Source organism: Podarcis vaucheri, assembly GCF_965113315.1.
Source record: "Podarcis vaucheri genome assembly, chromosome: 13".
NCBI classification, from domain to species: Eukaryota; Metazoa; Chordata; class Lepidosauria; order Squamata; family Lacertidae; genus Podarcis; species Podarcis vaucheri.
The window spans coordinates 10,534,252-10,556,712 of NC_138751.1; the positions used below are offsets into that span (position 1 = coordinate 10,534,252).

At 42.5% G+C, this 22,461-nt stretch overlaps 1 protein-coding gene across 1 annotated transcript; it reads left to right on the forward strand.

The window, feature by feature from the left end:
• Positions 1 to 10,355: 10,355 nt before the first annotated feature.
• Positions 10,356 to 19,705, forward strand: LOC309517411 (vomeronasal type-2 receptor 26-like; the record flags this gene model as incomplete). Its single annotated transcript, XM_082196648.1, has 5 exons — positions 10,356 to 10,435; positions 10,947 to 11,238; positions 14,407 to 15,288; positions 17,362 to 17,488; positions 18,069 to 19,705. 5 exons carry the CDS (start codon positions 10,356 to 10,358, stop codon positions 18,968 to 18,970), a joined length of 2,283 nt encoding a protein of 760 aa, XP_082052774.1. The 3' UTR covers positions 18,971 to 19,705.
• Positions 19,706 to 22,461: the final 2,756 nt, after the last annotated feature.

Consider the following 22,461-nt stretch of genomic DNA (forward strand, 5'->3'; position numbering starts at 1 on the left):
GTCATTCTCCAAATCAAAGTTGGGAAACTCTTTATCCTCTTCCAAATATATCTTTAGCCGAATACTTTGAACTTGGTTTTCCACCTTTGAATAATTGTTATTTCCACACAGTTAATGACTATTAGAATCATATTATATCACCAAATAAACCACCTCTCCAGTCTCGCTTGCTATAAATAATCAGGCAGTTGGTTCGTTCAGAGGAGGATTTTGCCACATAACATAGCAAAATGAGTTGCCAAGAAAAGTTCCAGGCTTTCCATCCAGCCACCCCCAGCGCCCCCCTTCCTTCTGAATTTGGGGCCAGGTTGGGCGATCTGCGGATGAGCTGCCACTCCCCAGCCTGGGGAATGTAGGGAGGCTGATTACTCCCATCTCAGCCTCTGATTCCAGAACGTACAGCAGTGATAGAATTCAGCAATCCTCCGTCGCAGCTCACTGGAAGCTATTCCCCCAAATGCTCCCCTATTCTTCGCTACAATCAATATGTACAAGAATGAAGCTGTGATGATGCCATAATAATAATAAATATCAACAGAAAACATGGAGCAAGGTTATCTGTGTTTGCCTATATAAGCTGGGGTTGCTGCTGTCCCTAAACTTGGTAAACTTGGCATACAGATTCAATATATATTCAATATTTTTAGTGTGCGTGCGTGCACGTGTTTATATTTGAATAAATTGGAGTATCAGGAGTTCTTGTTTCCACTTGGAAACGTTTGGCTTTTGCTTTTTCCAGATTTCATATGGTTCATTTGAACCTGCCATAAATGATGGAATCAAGTTCCCTTCCTTTTACCGCATGGTCCCCAATGAAGACCTTCAGTATCAGGGAATTATCCAGTTACTTCTGCATTTCAGATGGAAATGGGTTGGGCTCATCACTCCAGCTAATGAAGCTGGGGAACGTTTCTTACAGACAATTGAGCCAATGCTTTTCAAGAATGGAATCTGTTCGGCATTCACAGAAAGCGTTAAACCCAATATACATTATAACAATAACTTACTAGAAATGCTGGAGGACTCAAGGATTTTGTTACCAACTTTCACAACCAGCAGAGCTAATGCAATTCTTCTATATGGAGAAAGTAGATCTAGTATATGGTTGTCAAGTGCTTTAAGCATGATGGAGTTTACTCAGCTACTATTTCCTCAAAAGAAGTCACATGAAGGAAAAGTATGGATTACAACTACCCAAATTGATTTCATATTATATAGCCTTCAAAAAAAAATTAATGTTAAAATACGAATGCTCCATAGTGCAATATCCTTTGCAATTCACTCCAAGGAGATTCACAACTTTCAAGACTTTCTTCAGAGTGTATACCCTCAGTGGACAGAGACAGATGGTTTTATCCAAGATTTCTGGGAAGATGCATTCAGTTGTTCACTTCCAAATTCCACTCTCTCAAAAACTGTGTGTACTGGAGAGGAGATGCTGGAGAGCCTCCCTGCACCATTTTTTGAAATGAGCATGACTGGCCACAGCTACAGTGTTTATAATGCTGTCTATGCTTTGGCACATGCCTTAAATAGCATGCAATTGGCTGCAGTCATCTGCAAATGGAGAGGTGCTAGGGGAAGACTCTGTCCACAATATGTAGAACCTTGGCAGGTATTGTTCTCTGTTACAAAGCATTCACTGCATTGGTACATTATGATAGTTGGCATTTAATCATCAGTAAAGAAATAAAAGCATAAAACTTAAGAAATTAAAAATGAACCTTAAGTAAATTTATTGTATGAAAGATGGGAATTAGAATATTTCCTATAATGATAATAAACAGGCTTTAGATGACACAGACTTTCAGAAGCAACAGACTACAAAAAACTATCTCCTTCATGCTGCAAACCCCTCCGTTTTCTCCAAATATCCCTCCCCACTTCTCTCTGTCTCTCTTACCTCTCCAGTTACCCAGTGGTGTAAGGTTGGGGGCCTGGGGTCCATGGCCCCGGATGCATAATTCTGATGGAGCAAACCAGGACCCCAACCCCAGGCACTGGCTTTGGCAGGGATCTTCATATCCAAAAGAAAACAGAAGAGCAGCCCATCAGGGAGCTGCCACTGCCTGGACACGCCCCGGAAGGCCCCACCCCCAACTCCTCATCTTTCCCTGTCTGTAAACCACCAGGGGTTTCTGGGACCTGAAGCCTTGCTGGCTGACCTACAGAAGAGGCTAGCAATTGTGTGATAACCATCTCAAGACCCTCCCCAATTCTCTCTGTCTCTCTTACCTGTCCAGTTACCCAGTGGTGTAAGGTTGGGGGCCTGGGGCCCATGGCCCTGGGAGCATCATTCTGAGGGAGCACAACCAGGATCCCAACCCCAGGCACTGGCTATTGCAGGGATCCTCATATCCAAGAGAAAACAGAAGAGCAGCCCATCAGGGAGCTGCCACTACCTGGGCACATCTTGGAAGGCCCTGTCCCCAGCTCCTCATCTTTCCCTGTCTGCCAATCACCAGGGGTTTCTGGCCTCACTGGTAGGTCCCCAGAAGAGGCTAGCAACTGTTTGATCACTGTCTCTAGACCCTGCGTTTCTCCCTTCTCCTCTTCTGCATTGAGTCTGGATTTCAGTCTGCCACTGCCTCTTCCTGCTCCCTTAACCCTGTTGACTTTTCTGCTTCTGACACCTCTTCCTCCCAGTCTGCTCCCTCTTCTCCCACTGACCACTCCTTGTCATCCCACCACCAATCCCCTAGCTCTGAGCCTCCTTTCCTTGGGGCATCCCTTTCGGGTTCTCCAGCTGCTGCTTCCTACCACTCCTCTGCATCCAACATCCAACCATGCTCAAATCCACTCTATAAACTATGGAAAGGTCCAGTCCGATGTTCTCATGTTGCATTCCTATCTTTTGAGAACATAAACTCCCATCTCTTCTCTTGCATGACTTCTCAAATTCCATCCCTTTCTTGGATACGAAGGCTGGTTTCAAGCAAGCAGGACTATGGTCTCTCCATCTTGATGCAAGTCTGTTGAATTTTGAATTGGCACTGATTCATGATTTCCTACTCCTCCTGTATGTGCAACTAAAATATGGATGCTCTTCGTTGTGAAATGAAGTGTTCTACTTTGATTCTCTTTCCACTTAGCTCCACTCATTCCTGCAGAGAATCTCATTCAACAACAGTGCTGGAGATGAAATTGCATTAAATGAATATGGAGAGTTAGCAGCTGGCTTTCATATTACCAACTTGGTCACTTTCCCAAATAATTCCTATGTCAGAATCAAAGTGGGCAGCTTGGATCCTCAGGCCCCTCCAGGGAAAGAGCTCACCATTAATGAAGACAGAATCAAATGGCACAGACGCTTCACTAAGGTATGCAAATACTAATATCTTCTTAAGTTTGTATGATGCTTAGAACAGCAGCTTTTTACCCCACTGTATGTGCCACTTGTGTACCTACGGATCATTTCACGCTATTAGTCCTCCTATTTACTATTACATCACCTGATAGTGGATATTTGATAAATTCCCCAAAACAATATCATAATATTAAACTCTTCCTATCTCTTTGGATAGGTGCCACCGCTTTCTCTATGTAATGCCAACTGCCATCCTGGTTACGGGAAGAAAAAGAAGGAGGGGGAGAAGTTTTGCTGCTATGATTGTGATCCATGTCCAGAAGGAATGATTTCAAATGAGAAAGGTTAGAGATGACATCTTAAGATACTGCAGAACCTCTGGGCTCCTGGCAATTTTGTTGACATTAAACTGCTGCAGGAGAGAAGGCTTAAATTAACAGATTTGTTCTTCTCATTGTTTATAGATAACATCAATATATTTTAATCTTTAAAGCATCATGAAGATTTCTTTTTTAAGTGGAAGCTAATATATTTTACCTCCAACTTCTAGAAAATTAGGGTGGAATAGAAGTGGTGTTTTCTCCTCTAAGAATTAGGTGGTTTGACAATAGGGTGAAACTCTTATCAAACTCACTTTTCTAAGAAACAAAGATTTCAGCTGTAATGCATTTCTCATTTTGTTGTACTGTTTATGTGGCTCTATGAAAAAGCAGGGAGACAATAAAGGAAAAAAAGATGTTACCCATGTAGAAAATTCCAGAATTGATAGACAACTTTTATTTTTGATACACCTAGTACAAAAGCATTTGGAATTGATGCTCTTATACATTCTGACGTAGAAAACACTATGATAAATGGACTAGTGATGTGAAATTCTTAAGAATACTTTTGGTTGCTTCAAATTGTCACACACTGTTTGTGCATTTTCAGACATGGAAACATGTGTCAGTTGCCCAGCAGATCAGTATCCAAACAGCGGCCAGGATCTATGCATTCCTAAGATTCCAAACTTCCTAGCCTTTGATGAAACCTTGGCCATTGTTTCATCTTCCTCTGCACTTTTATTCGCTCTAATTACAATTCTGGTGCTCAGCATCTTCATTAAGCATCGCAATACAGCCATAGTCAAAGCCAACAACCGAAGCCTCACCTATGGTCTCCTTATCGCCCTCCTCTTGTGTTTCCTCTCTTCTTTGTTGTTTCTCGGAAAACCTAATATGGTGACTTGCCTTCTCCGACAAACTGCTTTTGGCATTGTCTTCTCTGTGGCCCTCTCCAGCATCTTAGCCAAAACCATACTGGTGGTTTTGGCATTCATGGCTACCAAACCAGGATCCAATATGAGGAAATGGGTAGGCAAAGAACTGGTTTATTCCATTGTCTTTTCCTGCTCCATTGTTCAAGTAGGGATCTGTGTCCTCTGGCTGGCAACCTCTCCCCCATTCCCAGATGTGGACATGCACTCAGTGCCTGAAGAAATCATATTTCTATGTAATGAAGGGTCAGTCTCCATGTTCTATTGTGTTTTGGGCTACATGGGATTACTGGCCACTTTCAGCTTCACGGTGGCCTTCTTAGCCAGGAAGTTGCCTGACACTTTCAACGAAGCCAAGTTCATCACCTTCAGCATGCTGGTCTTCTGCAGTGTTTGGCTCTCCTTCATTCCAACCTACCTGAGCACCAGAGGAAAATACATGGTGGCTGTGGAGATCTTCTCCATCTTTGCTTCTGGTGCTGGGTTACTGGCTTGCATTTTCACCCCTAAATGCTACATTATTGTGGTGAGGCCTGACCTGAATAACAGAGAGCAGCTAACCCAAAGAAAGGTATAAATGACAATGGAATCTGTGGGTCTGTTGGGTCTTAGAATACATGGACTTGCTGGCTGGTATCACTTTCCGAGTCCCTGCTCTGGATGTTTGTAGAGTTTGCTCCTTAACTGTTTTGTCTGCCAAAGATGTCCCAAAGGCAATGGGTACAGATTTTTCCTCAGGTTCTACTCCCTAAGCCTTTTTCACAAATGAGTAATGCTGTAAGGCAGTGGAGGTTTATGTTCAAAGTTTCCTTCTCCTACGTGGGCTCCCTTCTTAGGTTTACGAGACCCATCTGCCCCTCATTTCCCTCTACAGCACCCGCAGTAGCCACCTTTTTAAGCATTGAGCCCACTTTTGCTCTTATCTGCTATGTCCTGTCTTGGCATGAAGAGAAATTCCCTAACAGACTGAGGATTTGAGGCCCATTGGCTGCCCTCACCTGGTTTAGGGAGCCAGCCAGTTGTATCTGATTCATGGGGTGTGGCTGCTGTTGCATGCTGACAATTTCTAGGAGCCACAGGTGAGAACTGAGTGAAGGGGTGGGGATCAGAAGTTAACAAACTACCCCAGAAGGAGCATGACTTGGTCCCCACTAGAGTAACTACCCCTCCCTAACACCCCATACACCCCTGTCATGTATTAAAGGTAAAGGGACCCCTGACCTTTAGGTGCAGTCATGACCGAATCTGGGGTTGCGGCGCTCATCTTGCTTTACTGGCCGAGGGAGCCGGCGTACAGCTTCCGGGTCATGTTGCCAGCATGACTAACCGCTTCTGGCAAACCAGAGCAGTGCACGGAAACGGCGTTTACCTTTCCACCGGAGCGGTACCTATTTATCTACTTGCACTTTTGACTTGCTTTCGAACTGCTAGGGTGGCAGGAGCAGGGACCGAGCAATGGGAGCTCACCCCGTCGTGGGGATTCGAACCGCCGATCAGCAAGCCCCAGACTCTGTGGTTTAACCCACAGCGCCACCTGCATCCCTTAAACATTGCTGCCTCTCCCCGTCAGGGAATCGAACCCCGGTCTCCCGTGTGACAGGCGGGGATACTTACCACTATACTAACCTGTCATGTCTTACTGTATATTTAAAGCAAATGGAATCTTAATAGCAAAACTCTCAGCCTTTTCATTTAGAAATGGTTAAGTTCGGTTGATCAACGTTCTACATGTACTGTATAAATGATTGTTAATAAAAAGTCTCTTATCAATTACTTCATGGTATCTACAAATTCATCTTGAAGACAAAAAAAGCGTACCAGAAACAAAAACATTGTGAAATAGTTAAGGGCTCTACATTCTTTATCTCTAACACACAAGGCAGCTGAGGAATAGAAGAAGGAGAAGTTTAAAACAGCCATTTCCCTTGTTTTTTAAAATAGTTTTAAGAAAGAAAAGGAGCAGAGATATGCAACAATATCTGGAGGAAAACACATTGGATATTACTAACACTAATAGGACAAATCTTTTATTTCTGAATTATACTTCTAACCAGTTTGAAAGAGAGGCGGCAGAGAATATCTCAAGAAAGCCCATTTTTAAGAATACAGATGTGTTGTTTCTAAAGTTGATTCTAAAGTCTATTTCTGTTATAATAATTTTTATTAATTTTCAATTACCATCCAATAATAGCATCATTAAAACAATATCAAATTGTAATACTAATACTAAGCACTCAAATACTGAATCAGATAATTTAGATGCCCCTCCCCACATGCTAGATGATTTCCTTTATTTCTGCATTCCAAAATCTTATTAATTTCTATTATATTCCAGTCAAGATAATAATCCCTTATACAACAACTGCAATATTAATATTTTCTATTTGTATTGACACATTGATTCATAGAACTGCAAATGAAGCACTCAAACTATATCCTTGTTCTTCCAATGTGTAGCAGATATGCTGTCCATAGTGTTTCTTCCAGTCCTTCTAAAATGTTGTGTCTATTGTGACAGAAATTTTAGTTCCACAAGTATTTCTTTTTACTTTTTTCTCCTGCCAGCAAATGGATAAATAACAGCTGCCTCTGACTGGCTGTGGTTCCAGGAGGGAGAGTTTAAAAGGAGCCAATTTCAAGGGAGATGGGGTTAGACTGTGGTTAAGAGGGGGGTTGGGTTGAGTTGAGGTGGTTGAGGAGGGAGGTTGGGAGTTAGGTAGGGAGATAGGATAGGAGTGTGGAGGAGGGAGAGTTGGTTCTGGAATAAAACATCCACTCCGAGTGTACAGTGAAGGACTGAGTGTATTGTCCTGCAGGAGTAATAGAACCAAATTTTGTTGGGAGACTGAGGGTGAGGCAGGAGAATGAGGAGCTGAAAGAGATGAGTCTACTTAGGTCAGCTCAAACTAATCTGGAGGGGAGAGACTCTTCTGAGGAAAGAAGAGACTTCCAAATCCCAGTGAAGGAAGGGGGGTGAGCCCTTAAGACTATTACTGAAAGTACATCAGGAGCTGCATTTGTTAAACGGGTGGGTAAATGAAGGAAAGTACCGCCTTAGAAAGGAACCGAACTATAAAGCCCAAGCCTCAGAAACTGAATTGAAGTGAACTAGCATATTATTATTGCTGAAGTAACCTAAGTTTCTCGACTTATATTATACTACCTTGCTTTAAAAAATAAATCGTTATTGTTTATTTAAAGAACACCTGCTTGAGACTCCAACTTTTTGGTTATCCCCCTCACAAAGATCCCCGACAGGATATGCTGGGATTGTTAGGGGGTTTTTTTTAAGCCTTCGGGTAAAAAGTTGTTCGGTGTAGTGGGAGCAATATATTAAAGTGAGAGCAGGCACATGGACGTGAGCGGTAACTGAGGCGCCAAGCTTTGCGCATCCACCTTTTCCAAGTTCTTGCTGTTCTCCATCATGCCTTGTGTGCATCTGATATCCCATTGATGCTATAATCCAGTGCCCCTACTTCTTGATAAGGCAAGGATGCTATCCAGAATTGCTGCCACCATTCAGTTAATGTGATGGCAAACCATGTCTGATCAGTGTTACATAGGTGGGAGAGTGAAGGATAATAATAATAATAATAATAATAATAATAATAATAATAATAATAATAATTTATTATTTATACCCCGCCCATCTGGCTGAGTTTCCCCAGCCAATCTGGGCGGCTCCCAATCAGTGTTAAAAACAGTACAGCGTTACATATTAAAAACTTCCCTGAACAGGGCTGCCTTAAGATGTCTTCTGAATGTCAGGTAATTATTTATCTCTTTGACATCTGATGGGAGGGCGTTCCACAGGGCGGGCGCCACTACCGAGAAGGCCCTCTGTCTGGTTCCCTGTAGCCTCACTTCTCGCAATGAGGGAACCGCCAGAAGGCCCTCGGCGCTGGATCTCAGTGTCTGGACTGAACGATGGGAGTGGAGACGCTCCTTCAGGTATACAGGACGGAGGCCATTTAAGGCTTTAAAGGTCAGCACCAACACTTTGAATCGTGCTCGGAAACTTACTGGGAGCCAATGCAGATCTCTCAGAAGCAGTGTTATGTGGTCCCGGCGGCCACTCCCAGTCACCAGTCTAGCTGCCGCATTCTGGATTAATTGCAGTTTCCGGGTCACCTTCAAAGGTAGCCCCACGTAGAGCGCATTGCAGTAGTCCAAGCGTGAGATAACTAGAGCATGCACTACTCTGGCGAGACAGTCCGCGGGCAGATAGGGTCTCAGCCTGCGTACCAGGTGGAGCTGGTAGACAGCTGCCCTGGACACAGAGTTAACCTGTGCCTCCATGGACAGCTGTGAGTCCAAAATGACTCCCAGGCTGTGCACCTGGTCCTTCAGGGGCACAGTTACCCCATTCAAGACCAGGGAATCCCCCACACCAACCCGCTCCCTGTCCCCCCAAAACAGTACTTCTGTCTTGTCAGGATTCAACCTCAATCTGCTAGCCGCCAGTACTAACAAATTTGGAAGTAGGGAAAGGATGGGGCCATTTCAACTCAATCCTGCTGACCTTGTAGGTTCATTCCTTGCCTATGATTTTGTGATATTACACTTATAATTACATTGGCAGATCCAGCTTCCTGTCTACCAGCTGCAGTAATAGATGCTTTTGGATTCACTATCTGCAGTCCAGATTCAGAGCATTACTCCCAGGCTGGAAAAAAAAAACGGTGAACATTGCTTTTTTACTAGAAGCCAAATCACAGGCCAAAGCGATGCAGTGACTTTTGGAAACTGTGGGATAACTGCTTCTCCCAGGGCATGATGGGAAATATCAACAGTTGCAGGAATGAAGGATCCAGCACCATATAAGGACGGGAAAACATCATGGGGGGGAATTGTCACACGCAGGAAGAAATAAGGATGACACTTAGAGTTCCTCAATTGAAACTTTATAAATTACCTAATATACCAACACAAATAGAAATCAGAAGACTGTAGCAGTTATCTAACAGATTGCTATATGTACATGGAATGCAATGGAAGTTATTAACATAGTGGAACACAGAAATAATGAAGAAGAATGAAGCCATCAAATTTAGCATTCAAGGGGAAACATTTAATTAAATCATATAATTGGCATTTGGATAATTGGCATTCATAATTGCATTAATTATATAAAACTGGTATTGTTATATTGAGGTCGCTATTGGAACCATATTGGTAAATCAATAAAAATATATATTTAAAAATTAATAATAGTTATATTTTGGCAGTTCCCCTACTGCTGATGCGCCATAGAATCCAAAAACACTGCACAAGTGATTCTCTCCCCTATCATTACTCAAATTACAATAATCAAACTACCTGACTGAACCGCCAAATGCCAGGGTGTAAAAAAAGAATCAACAAGCAAGCCTGAAATGATTATAAGTTCCTCTGTGCTCCATAGACAACTAGCCTGGGCTCTGTTACTTATCAGTTATCAGTTTCCCTTTTTCCTGTCAGAACACTGCATCTTGTTTGGCATCCAAGGCATTCTGTTGTGACTGTGTTCAAGCTAACAATAAGGTGGATTCATGTCCGTTAAAATGCCAAATTGACAGAGTCAGCTGCCACCCAATTTGTCTTGTTCATATCCGGTGGAGGAGAGGAATAACACTGTCGAGAGAAGCAGGGGAGTCCATGCACACAAGGGTATTTGCCATCAGGATGTTCCTCCTGCTGCTTCTGCTGCTCCCCAATATAGTGTCCCAAGGACAAAGTGCTAAATGCACAACAAATAATCCTGCTCATGTTCCACACGAGTGGTATGAGCCAGGTGACCTGGTCATTGGTGCAATGGCATCTCATATCTTTTACATACACCCCAAATTATCCTTCAAGAAACACCCTTCCCAGAACTTCATGTATGCCCCAATGTAAGTAACTGTTAATTAATATTATTTTAATTATTCCTTATATGCTATATCTGACAGAAAATAACTTTCATTGATTGCTATAGAATTTAATTTTTAAATGTGTGGAGAGATTTTATTAGAAATCTCTGTACGTATAGGCTATGTGCATACTGTCAATGAACAATAAGCTTTTTTGAGTCTAATTGTGTAAAGACAGATAGAAAAGAGAGTAGGAGAAAGAGAAAAGAGATGGCATAAAAAAATAGGAAAAGTATATAGCAAAGTAGTATGGTACTGAAGTTTTTGATGATACCTAAATTTTCAAGGTGGCAAAAACAAACACAGGTTGCTGAAGATATAAAGAAATATGCAACAGCTTTTTTAATTACACAGTATTCTTAGATTGCCCAAATAAGTAAATAAACTTTGCTGGCTTCATCCTCTCCTTATATGCAGGCAGGTGAGTCTCTCCTATCTAGATTCTGTGCACTGTTTAATTTTCCCATTAAACAAAACCTCACTTCATTTGCAGGGTGGTGACAAAGTTCTACCAGCAAATCCTGGCCTTGGTGTTTGCTGTTGATGAGATCAATGAGAATCCCAGGATGTTGCCCAATGTCTCTCTTGGCTTCCACATCTATGATAGCTATTATGATTCAAAGATGACCTACCGAAACACTCTGGACCTGATCTTTAAATCACATCAGTTTGTTCCCAACTACAGGTGTGGCATCCAGAAAAATGTCATAGGAGTCATTGGGGGACTCAGCTCTGATACCTCCTGGTGCATGGCAAACGTTTTAGGTCCTTTCAAGATTCCACAGGTAGAATATGGATTTTGAAAAACAGAGATTTCAAGCTTTCCTTGCATTAGGAATCTACTGATTCATAAATATGGAGTGGGGAAATAGACAAAGTAAAAGGGCCATAATATGCATAAACAACAATGTGTGTAAGAAGGGCAATTTGTGTTTAATAGATGTAATAGAAGATTTCTCTAAAGCTGCAAGGTTTGTAAAGGAGGCACCTAGACTGGTTCATATATATCAATTCTGAACGCACTGCACTGGCTTCCTGTGAGCTACTGAATATATGACATTGACATTGGCTTCATAGGCAAAAATAACTGAGAACATATTAACTAAAAATATTCCTCCCCTGAAAAGTCAAGATAGTCCTTTCCCAAAGTATGATGTTAATCAACATTGTTCACTTTCAGAGGCTAATTGAAAAAGTGTTATCTTGCTTTGTTCTGGCATTTGTCATCTGTGATGTCAGAGAGTTATATAGTGGTGGCAGCATTGTGCTATTCTGTTGCATTGTTGTATTTCATTTTAGTTGTTTTAAATAGTGCTGGTACAGTATTTTATTGACATTTTATATGATTTCGTTTATTGTGCTCAGAGATGAATAGTATTCACAATCTAATGGAGATCTTCAGGATTTCCCAGGAAATCTTCTTGAGAGAGTTCTTAGTAGATAGAAAATCAACCGCTCCCTACATTCATTACAAAGGTTACAGATCAAAAGTACATGATCAACAATTTCTATCACTCCACTTACACCTTGGAGTTTTGCTTAATCATCCACTTAGTATATTAACATGAGCCATGATAAATGCTCCCCTATTCATTTTTTTAAAATATATTTATTAAATTTTCCACTTTAACAATCCTATCCAATGATATTAAATATTCCAAATTATACATATTATTCAACAATCAAAAAGTCCAAATATTATGCCAAATTATATTTTAAAAAATTGGAGGTATCTTCCTATGTTCTGAGGTCGGGGGTGGTTCTGATCATCTCATACTTCTGCTGCTTTCATAATTTTCATGATAGTTCCCATAAATCATTCCAATCTTAATACTCATTACATTTCACAGCCCCTGAACAAGCGAGATAAAACAAAACAATATATTATTTGTGGAATTTACATACCGAGTTTCCTCTGTATGTTCACGGTGTCTCTTCACAAAATGATGTTTCCGCCAAGCCAGTCCAAAAATCTTCTCATCTCGGGCAGCAGCCAAGTCAGTCCAGATAAAATCAAAGCAAGGCATCTGTCAAATGCTTTTAAGACCAGCTGTCCTTCAAATGGTTAACCTGTCCAGGGAAGGTTGTGTCATATAAAACAGGGAATGCAAATATTAAGTAAGATATTAAAAGGCACCTATCCCCCTAAGACAACGCATTTAATGTGACAAGCTGATCTACCTCCGGTCATGGCCGCTCGTTTAATTGGAGCTGCATCATTCCGATTCCAATTCTATGCAGATTCCCTAAGTTTTTTTGGTGTCTCTCAGGTCATTCTCCAAATCAAAGTTGGGAAAGTCTTTATCCTCTTCCAAATCTGCAGCCAAATACTTTGAACTTGGTTTTCCACTTTTGAATAATTGTTATTTCCACAAAATTAATGACTATTAAGGTAAAGGTGGCGCTGTGGGTAAAAGCCTCAGCGCCTAGGGCTTGCCGATCGAAAGGTCGGCGGTTTGAATCCCCGCGGCGGGGTGCGCTCCCGCTGCTCGGTCCCAGCGCCTGCCAACCTAGCAGTTCGAAAGCACCCCCGGGTGCAAGTAGATAAATAGGTACCGCTTACCAGCGGGAAGGTAAACGGCGTTCCGTGTGCTGCGCTGGCTCGCCAGATGCAGCTTTGTCACGCTGGCCACGTGACCCGGAAGTGTCTCCGGACAGCGCTGGCCCCCGGCCTCTTGAGTGAGATGGGCGCACAAACCCCAGAGTCTGTCAAGACTGGCCCGTTCGGGCAGGGGTACCTTTACCTTTAAGGTAAAGGTAAAGGGACCCCCGACTCTGGGGTTGCGGTGCTCATCTCGCTTTATTGGCCGAGGGAGCCGGCGTACAGCTTCTGGGTCATGTGGCCAGCATGACTAAGCCGCTTATGGCGAACCAGAGCAGAGCACAGAAACACCGTTTACCTTCCCACCTGAGCGGTACCTATTTATCTACTTGCACTTTTGACATGCTTTCAAACTGCTAGGTTGGCAGGAACTGGGACCGAGCAACGGGAGCTCACCCCGTCGTGGGGATTCAAACCGCCGACCTTCTGATCGGCAAGTCCTAGGTTCTGTGTTTTAACCCACAGTGCCACCCAGGTCCCCTAATGACTATTAGACTCATATTATATCACCAAATGCACCACCTCCCCAGTCTCGCTTGCTATAAATAATCAGGCAGTTGATTCTTTCAGAGGAGGATTTTGCCACATAACATAGCAAAACAAAATATTATAACAAAGGAGGCTCACTCCCCCCCCACACACACACACACTTTCAGTTCCAGCATACCAAGTCTACATAAATGTTTATCCTTTTTCCATTCAAATCCTTTTTAACACCTCAGTGGATGAATTAATTAGAAGAGTAGTTTCTTCCCCTTCACTCAGATCATGTTCAAAACTTAAATCCAATTTTTCATCTTAAGAACTGGAAGCTTGCTGCTAAATGGAGGCGACTTAGGAGAGTTCCCAAGAAACGATCCAGGTTTTCCATCCAGCCACCCCCAGCGCCCCCCTTCCTTCTGAATTTGGGGCCAGGTTGGGCAATCTGTGGATGAGCTGCCACTCCCCAGCCTGCGGAATGTAGGGAGGCTGATTACTCCCTTCTCAGCCTCTGATTCCAGAACGTACGGCAGTGATGGAATTCAGCAATCCTCCATCGCAGCTCACCGGAAGCTCCTCCCCCAAATGCTCCCCTATTCTTCGATACAATCAGTATGTACAAGAATGAAGCTGTAACAATGCCATAATAATAATAAATATCAACAGAAAACATTGAGCAAGGTTATCTGTGTTTTCCTGTGTAAGCTGGGATTGGTGCTGTCCCTAAACTTGGTAAACTTGGGATATACGGTAGATTCAATATATATTCAATATTTTAGTGTGTGTGCGTGCACGTGTTTATATTTGAATAAACAGGAATATCATGAGTTCTTGTTTCCACTTGGAAACGTTTGGCTTTTGCTTTTTCCAGATTTCATATGGTTCATTTGAACCAGCCATAAATGATGGAATCAAGTTCCCTTCCTTTTACCGCATGGTCCCCAATGAAGACCTTCAGTATCAGGGAATTATCCAGTTACTTCTGCATTTCAGATGGAAATGGGTTGGGCTCATCACTCCAGCGAATGAAGCTGGGGAACGTTTCTTACAGACAATTGAGCCAATGCTTTTCAAGAATGGAATCTGTTCAGCATTCACAGAAAGAGTTAAACCCAATATACATTATAACAGTAACTTACTAGAAATGGTGGACATAAAGGTTTTGTCACCAAGTTTCACAACAAGCAAAGCTAATGCAATTCTTCTACATGGAGGAAGTAGATTTGGTATATGGTTGTCAAGTGCTTTAAGCATAATCGAGTTTACTCAGCTACTATTTCCTCAAAAGAAGTCACATGAAGGAAAAGTATGGATTACAACTACCCAAATTGATTTCATATTATATAGCGTTCAAAAAAAAATTAATGTTAATATACGAATGCTCCATGGTGCTATATCCTTTGCAATTCACTCCAAGGAGATTCACAACTTTAAAGACTTTCTTCGGAGTGTATATCCTCATTGGACAGAGACTGATGGTTTTATCCAAGATTTCTGGGAAGATGCATTCAGTTGTTCACTTCCAAATGCCACTCTCTCAACATCCAACGATCACATGTGTACTGGAGAGGAGATGCTGGAAAGCCTTCCTGCACCATTTTTTGAAATGAGCATGACTGGCCACAGCTACAGTATCTATAATGCTGTCTATGCTTTGGCACATGCCTTAAATAGAATGCACTTGGCTGCAGTCATCCGCGAAAGGAGAGATGATGGGGGAAGACTCTCTCCTCAATATGTAGAACCTTGGCAGGTAATGTTCTCTGTTACAAAGCATTCACTTCATTGATACATTATGTGAGATAGCATTTAATCATCAGTAAAGAAATAAAAGAATAAAACTTAAGAAATTATAAATAAACGTTAAGTAAATTTATTGTTTGAAAGATGGGAATTAGAATATTTCCTATAATGATACTAAACAGACTTTAAATGATACAAACTTTCAGAAGCAACAGACTACCAACAACTAACTCCTTCACGCTGCAAACCCCTCCGTTTTCTCCAAATATCCCTCCCCAGTTCTCTCTGTCTCTCTTACCTGTCCAGTTACCCAGTGGTGTAAGGTTGGGGGCCTGGGGTCCATGGCCCCGGGTGCATAATTCTGACGGAGCAAACCAGGACCCCAACCCCAAGCACTGGCTTTTGCAGGGATCCTCATATCCAAGAGAAAACAGAAGAGCAGCCCATCATGGAGCTGCCACTACCAGGGCACATCTTGGAAGGCCTTGTCCCCAACTCCTCATCTTTCCCTGTCTGTCAACCACCAGGGTTTTCTGGGCGCTGAAGCCTTACTGGTAGGTCCCCAGAAGAGGCTAGCAATTGTGTGATCACTGTCTCTAGACCCTGCTTTTCTCCCTTCTCCTCTTCTGGATTTCAGTCTGGCACATCCTCTTCCTGCTCCCTTAACCCTGTTGCCTTTTTTGCTTCTGACACCTCTTCCTCCCAGTCTGCTCCCTCTTCTCCCACTGACCACTCCTTGTCATCCCACCACCAATCCCCTGGCTCTGAGCCTCCTTTCCTTGGGGTGTCCCTTGGGGGTTCCCCAGCTGCTGCTCCCTATCACTTCTCTGCATCCAACATCCAACCATGGTCAAATCCACTCTATAAACTATGGAAAGGTCCAGTCCAATGTTCTCATGTTGCATTCCTATCCTTTGAGAACATGAGCTCCCATCTCTTCTCTTGCATGACTTCTCAAATTCCTTCCCTTTCTTGGATACAGACAAAGGCTGGTCTCAAGCAAGCAGGTGTATGGTCTCATCTCTTCATAATATATTTATGTAAGTCTGTTGAATGTTGAATTGGCACTGATTCATGATTCCCTACTCCTCCTTTATGTCCAACTAAAATATGGATGCTCTCCAATGTGAACTGAAGTGTTTAACTTTGATTCGCTTCCTCTTAGCTCCACTCATTCCTGCAGAGAATCTCATTCAACAACAGCGCTGGGGATGAAATTACATTAAATGAGTATGGAGAGTTAGCAGCTGGCTTTGATATTACCAACTTGGTCACTTTCCCAAATAATTCCTATGTCAGAGTCAAAGTGGGCAGGTTGGATCCTCAGGCCCCTCCAGGTAAAGAACTCACCATTAATGAAGACAGAATCAAATGGAACAGACGCTTCACTAAGGTATGGAAATAATGGCACAGTCCCTGAAAACCCAGAATTTGTGGTTATCCACGAAATGGAATGTAACAAAAGCACTTCACACATTATTCATTTTGAAATTCACTAGCACTTGAAACCACTTCAGACTAGTGATGAGTTAGAATAGAGGAGTGCTCCCAGACCTCTTGCTTCAAACGGAATGCAACTCCTCCCAGAACAGGTCAGGCATGGGAACCCAAAGCATTTCTCTCTGAGACAGGATGTGGCCTAACAGGGAACCACTACCCAAAAGTCATGGAATGATTTCCTATTGCTAGTTTATTGTACTGACCCTGCAGGTAGGAGCAGAACCACTATAATGGCTTACCTTTAATTCCTTGTGCCACCACAAAGGAACAGCATGTGGACTCCTTGGAGCAAATGCTGTTAGGTGGTGACTCCATCAAAAGGCCAAGCCAGGGGTGAAATCACACAGAATTCTAACACAGCTGAAAGGATGGGTGGTCCAGGCATGAATACTGATATCTTCTTAAGTTTGTATAATGCTTAGAACAGCAGCTTTTTACCACAATGTATGTGCCACTAGTGTACCTACGGATCATTTCATGTTATTAGTCCTTCTAATTACTATTAAATCACCTGATATTGGAAATTTGATAAATTCCTCAAAACAGTATCATAATATTAAACTCTTCCTATCTCTTTGCGTAGGTGCCACCACTTTCTCTATGTAATGCCAACTGCCATCCTGGTTACGGGAAGAAAAAGAAGGAGGGGAAGAAATTTTGCTGCTATGATTGTGATCCATGTCCAGAAGGAATGATTTCAAATGAGAAAGGTTAGAAATGATATCTGAAGATAATGCAGAACCTCTGATTTCCTGGCAATTTTGTTGACATTAAACTGCTGCAGGAGAGAAGGCTTAAATTAACAGATGTGTTCATCTCGTTGTTTATAGATAACACCAATATATTTCAATCTTTAAAACATCTTGAAGATTTCTTTTTTAAGTGGAAACTAATATGTTTTTCCTCTAACTTCTACAAAATTAGGGTGGAATAGAAGTGGTGTTTTCTCCTCTAAGAATTAGGTGGTTTGCCAAGGGGGTAAAAGTCTCATTAAACTCGATTTTCTGAGATCCAAATATTTCAGCAGTAATGCATTTCTCATTTTGTTGTACTGTTCATGTGGCTCTAAGAAAAAGCAGGGGGACAGTAAAAACAGATGTCACACATGTGGAAAATTCCAGATTTGATACACACGATTTATTTTTGATACACCTAGTACAAAAGCATTGGGGCTTGAAGCTCTTACACATTCTGGCATAGAAAACACCATGCTAAATGGACTAGTGATGTGAAATTCTTAAGAATACTTTTGGTTACTTAGATTCCCACACATTACTTCTGTATTTTCAGACATGGAAACATGTGTCAGTTGCCCAGCAGATCAGTATCCAAACAGCGGCCAGGATCTATGCATTCCTAAGATTCCAAACTTCCTAGCATTTGATGAAACCTTGGCCATTGTTTCATCTTCCTCTGTGCTTCTATTCTCTCTTATCACAATTTTGGTGCTTGGCATCTTCATTAAGCATCGCAATACAGCCATAGTCAAAGCCAACAACCGAAGCCTCACCTATGGTCTCCTTATCTCCCTCCTCTTGTGTTTCCTCTCTTCTTTGTTGTTTCTCGGAAAACCTAATATGGTGACTTGCCTTCTCCGACAAACTGCTTTTGGCATTGTCTTCTCTGTGGCCCTCTCCAGCATCTTAGCCAAAACCATATTGGTGGTTTTGGCATTCATGGCTACCAAACCAGGATCCAATATGAGGAAATGGGTAGGCAAAGAACTGGCTTATTCCATTGTCTTTTCCTGCTCCCTTGTTCAAGTAGGAATCTGTGTCCTCTGGCTGGCAACCTCTCCCCCATTCCCAGATGTGGACATGCACTCAATGCCTGAAGAAATCATATTTCTATGTAATGAAGGGTCAGTCTCCATGTTCTATTGTGTTTTGGGCTACATGGGCTTCCTGGCCACTATCAGCTTCACAGTGGCCTTCCTAGCCAGGAAGTTGCCTGACACTTTCAATGAAGCCAAATTCATCACCTTCAGCATGCTGGTCTTCTGCAGTGTTTGGCTCTCCTTCATTCCAACCTACCTGAGCACCAGAGGAAAATACATGGTGGCTGTGGAGATCTTCTCCATCTTTGCTTCTGGTGCTGGGTTACTGGCTTGCATTTTCACCCCTAAATGCTACATTATTGTGGTGAGGCCAGACCTGAACAACAAAGAGCAGCTAACACAAAGAAAGGTCTAAATGACAGTGGAATTTGTGGCTCTGTTGGGTCTTAGAATACATGGACTTGGTGGCGGGTATCACTTTCCAGGTCCCTGCTCTGGATCTGTGTAGAGTTTGCTCCTTAACTGTTTTGTCTGCCAAAGATGTCCCAAAGGCAATGGGTTCAGATTTTTCCTCAGGTTCTACTCCCTAAGCCTTTTTCACAAATGAGTAATGCTGTAAAGCAGTGGAGGTTTATGTTCAAAGATTCCTTCTCCTAGGTGGGCTCCCTTCCTAGGTTTACAAGACCCATCTGCCCCTCGTTTCCCTCTACAGCACCTTTAGTAGCCACCTTTCTGAGCACTGGGCCCACTTTTGCTCTCATCTGCTATATCCTGTCTTTGCATGCAGAGAAATTCCCTAACTCAATGAGAATTTGAGGCCCTTTGGCTGCCCTCACCTGGTTTAGGGAGCCAGTTGAATCTGTTTCATGAGATGTGGCTGCTGTTGCATGCTGACAACTTCTAGGAGCCACAGGTGAGAACTGAGCGCAGGGTGGGCGTCAGTGGTAGACAAACTACCCCAGAAGGAGCACAACTTGTTCCCCGCTAGAGTTACTACCCCTCCCTAACACTCCATACACCCCTGTCATGTATTACTGTATATTTAAAGCAAATGGAATCTTAATAGCAAAACTCTCAGCCTTTTCATTTAGAAATGGTTAAGTTCAGTTGATCAACGTTGTACATGTACCGTATGAATGATTGTTAATAAAAAGTCTCTTATCAATTTCTTCATGGAATCTGCAAATTCATCTTGAAGATAAAAAAGAGTACCAGAAACAAAAAACAATGTGAAATGGTTGAGGGCTCTACATTCTTTATCTCTAACCCACAAGGCAGCTGAGGAATAGAAGAAGGAGAAGTTTAAAACAGTCATTTCCCTTTTTGAAAAAAAATAGTTTTAAGAAAGAAAAGGAGCAGAGATATGCAACAATATTTGTAGGAAAACACATTGGATATTACTAACACTAGTAGGACAAACCTTTTTTTCCTGAATTATTCTTCTAACCAGTTTGAAAGAGTGGTGGCAGAGAATATATCAAGTAAGCCAAATGGCTTCAGAGAATACAGATGTGTTATTTGTAAAGTTGATTCTAAAGTCTATTTCTGTTATAATTTTCAATTACTATCCAAGAATAGCATCATTAAAAAAATATCAAATTGTAATACTAATACTAAGCACTCAAATACTGAATCATATAATTTAGTTGCCCCCCCCCCATGCTAGATGATTTCCTTTATTAATTTCTATTATATTCTGGTCAAAATAATAATCCCTTATACAACAACTGCAATATTAAAAACTTCTATTCATGTTGACACATTAAATGATTCAAATGTGGCACTCAAACTGCATCCTTGTTCTTCCTGTCTGTGGCAGTTATTCTGTCCGTGGTGTTTCTTCCACTCCTTGTAAAATGTTGTGTCTGTTGTGACGGAAAAGTTGGTTCCCCAAGTATTTCTTTTTACTTTTTTTCTCCTGCCAGCAAATGATTAAAGAGCGGCAGCCTCTGATTGGCCTTGTTAGAAGGAGGGAGAGTTTAAAAGGAACGGATTTCGAGGGAGATAGAGTTAGACTGTGGTTAAGAGGGGAGGTGAGTTGAGGTAGTTGAGGTGGGAGGTTGGGAGTTAGGTAGGGAGATAGGATAGGAGTCAGGTTGAAATATAAAGATTGTGGAGGAGGGAGAGTTGGTTCTTGAATAAAACATCCACTCTGAGCGTGCAGTGAAGGACTGAGTGTAATGTCCTGCAGGAGTAATGGGACCGGATCTTGCTGGGAGACTGAGGGTGAGACAGGAGAAGGAGGAGCTGAAGGAGATGAGTCTACTTAGGTCTCCAACTAATCTGGAGGGGAGAGACTCTTCTGAGGAAAGAAGAGACTCCCAAATCCCAGTGAAGGAAGTGGGGAGGTGGTGAGCCCTTAAGACTCTTACTGAAAGTACATCAGGAGCTGCATTTGTGAAAGGGGTGCGTAACTGAAGGAAAGTACCACCTTAGAAAGGAACCGAACTATAAAGCCAAAACCTCTGAAAGCGAATTGAAGTGAACTAGCGTATTCTTATTGAAGTAACCTATGTTTCTCCACTTTTATTATACTTCCTTGTTTTTAAAAATAAATCTTTATTGTTTATTTAAAGAACAGCTGCTTGAAACTCCAACTTTTTGGTTATCCCCTCACAAAGATCGTCCACAGGATAAGCTGGGATAGTTAGAAGAAGAAGAAGAGTTTGGATTTGATATCCCGCCTTTCACTCCCTTTAAGGAGTCTCAAAGTGGCTAACATTCTCCTTTCCCTTCCTCCCCCACAACAAACACTCTGTGAGGTGAGTGGGGCTGAGAGACTTCAAAGAAGTGTGACTGGCCCAAGGTCACCCAGCAGCTGCATGTGGAGGAGCGGAGACACGAACCCGGTTTCCCAGATTACATGACTACCGCTCTTAACCACTACAGCACACTGGCTCTCAGTGTGGGGTTAGGTTTTGTTTTTAAGCCTTCCGGTCAAAGGTTGTTCAGTGTGTTGGGGGCAATATATTAAAATGAAGCAGGCACATTGTCAGGGAACTGGGGGGCTGAGAAAGGGGAAACACTGGGGAAATATAGAGAGCAGCCTCCGATAATGAGCAGCTGCACCTCATCAGAGAGGGAATATGAGGAGGGGCTATCAGGAAGCAATGAATCAGGGAGGGAGAAACAACTTCCAGGGCTTTGCTCTTTACGTAAGGGAGGAAGGAAAAGGGGAGGCTTCAGGAAGTTGTTATGCTGGAGAGGACGAAGGGAGGGGGCAGTTTCGGCAACTGACACCAACTGAGAAGGGCATGCTTTTAAGATTGTAAACAGTATAATGGACTTAATAAATCTTGTAAAGCTGGCTGGAGTCCCGGGCTCTTATCTCTTCTAGCACACACCAATCATCTTGACAGCTTGCCGAAACTCATATGGCGGGTGCTAGCAAGAAAGGACAGATAACAGTGATGGAAGAGGCAGCAAGGAAAGAATTTGCTGAGTTGAAGCAATGTCATTTGCAGTTGGAAGAGCACGCGCAGGAGCTGCGAATTAGTCTGGAGGAGAGTCGTTCGCAAAATAAGGAACCAAGGGGTGACCTGCTGGGAAGGAAAATGCCTTCATTGGTTGGTAGGTTTGATGGGGACCCTCAGGAATATTTGAGCTTTAAGACTGAAATGAAATATGCTTTGGAGCTCCAGGGGAGTGAATTTGCTAACGATCATTAGAGAGTGGCATTTGTAATCAGTCATCTATCTGGGATGGCTAGGGAATGGGTGAGGCCCCCAATTGCCACCGGTAACGATGCCCTCCGGTACTTGGGGAAGTTTTATGAGGCGATGGATGCCATGTTTACAAATGAGAGCCAAGTTGATATGACTCAGCAGCAACTACTGGCTTTGAGGCAAGGGAAACTGACTGTTCGCAGTTACTGGTCTCAATTTGCCATGCTGGTCCACAAGCTGG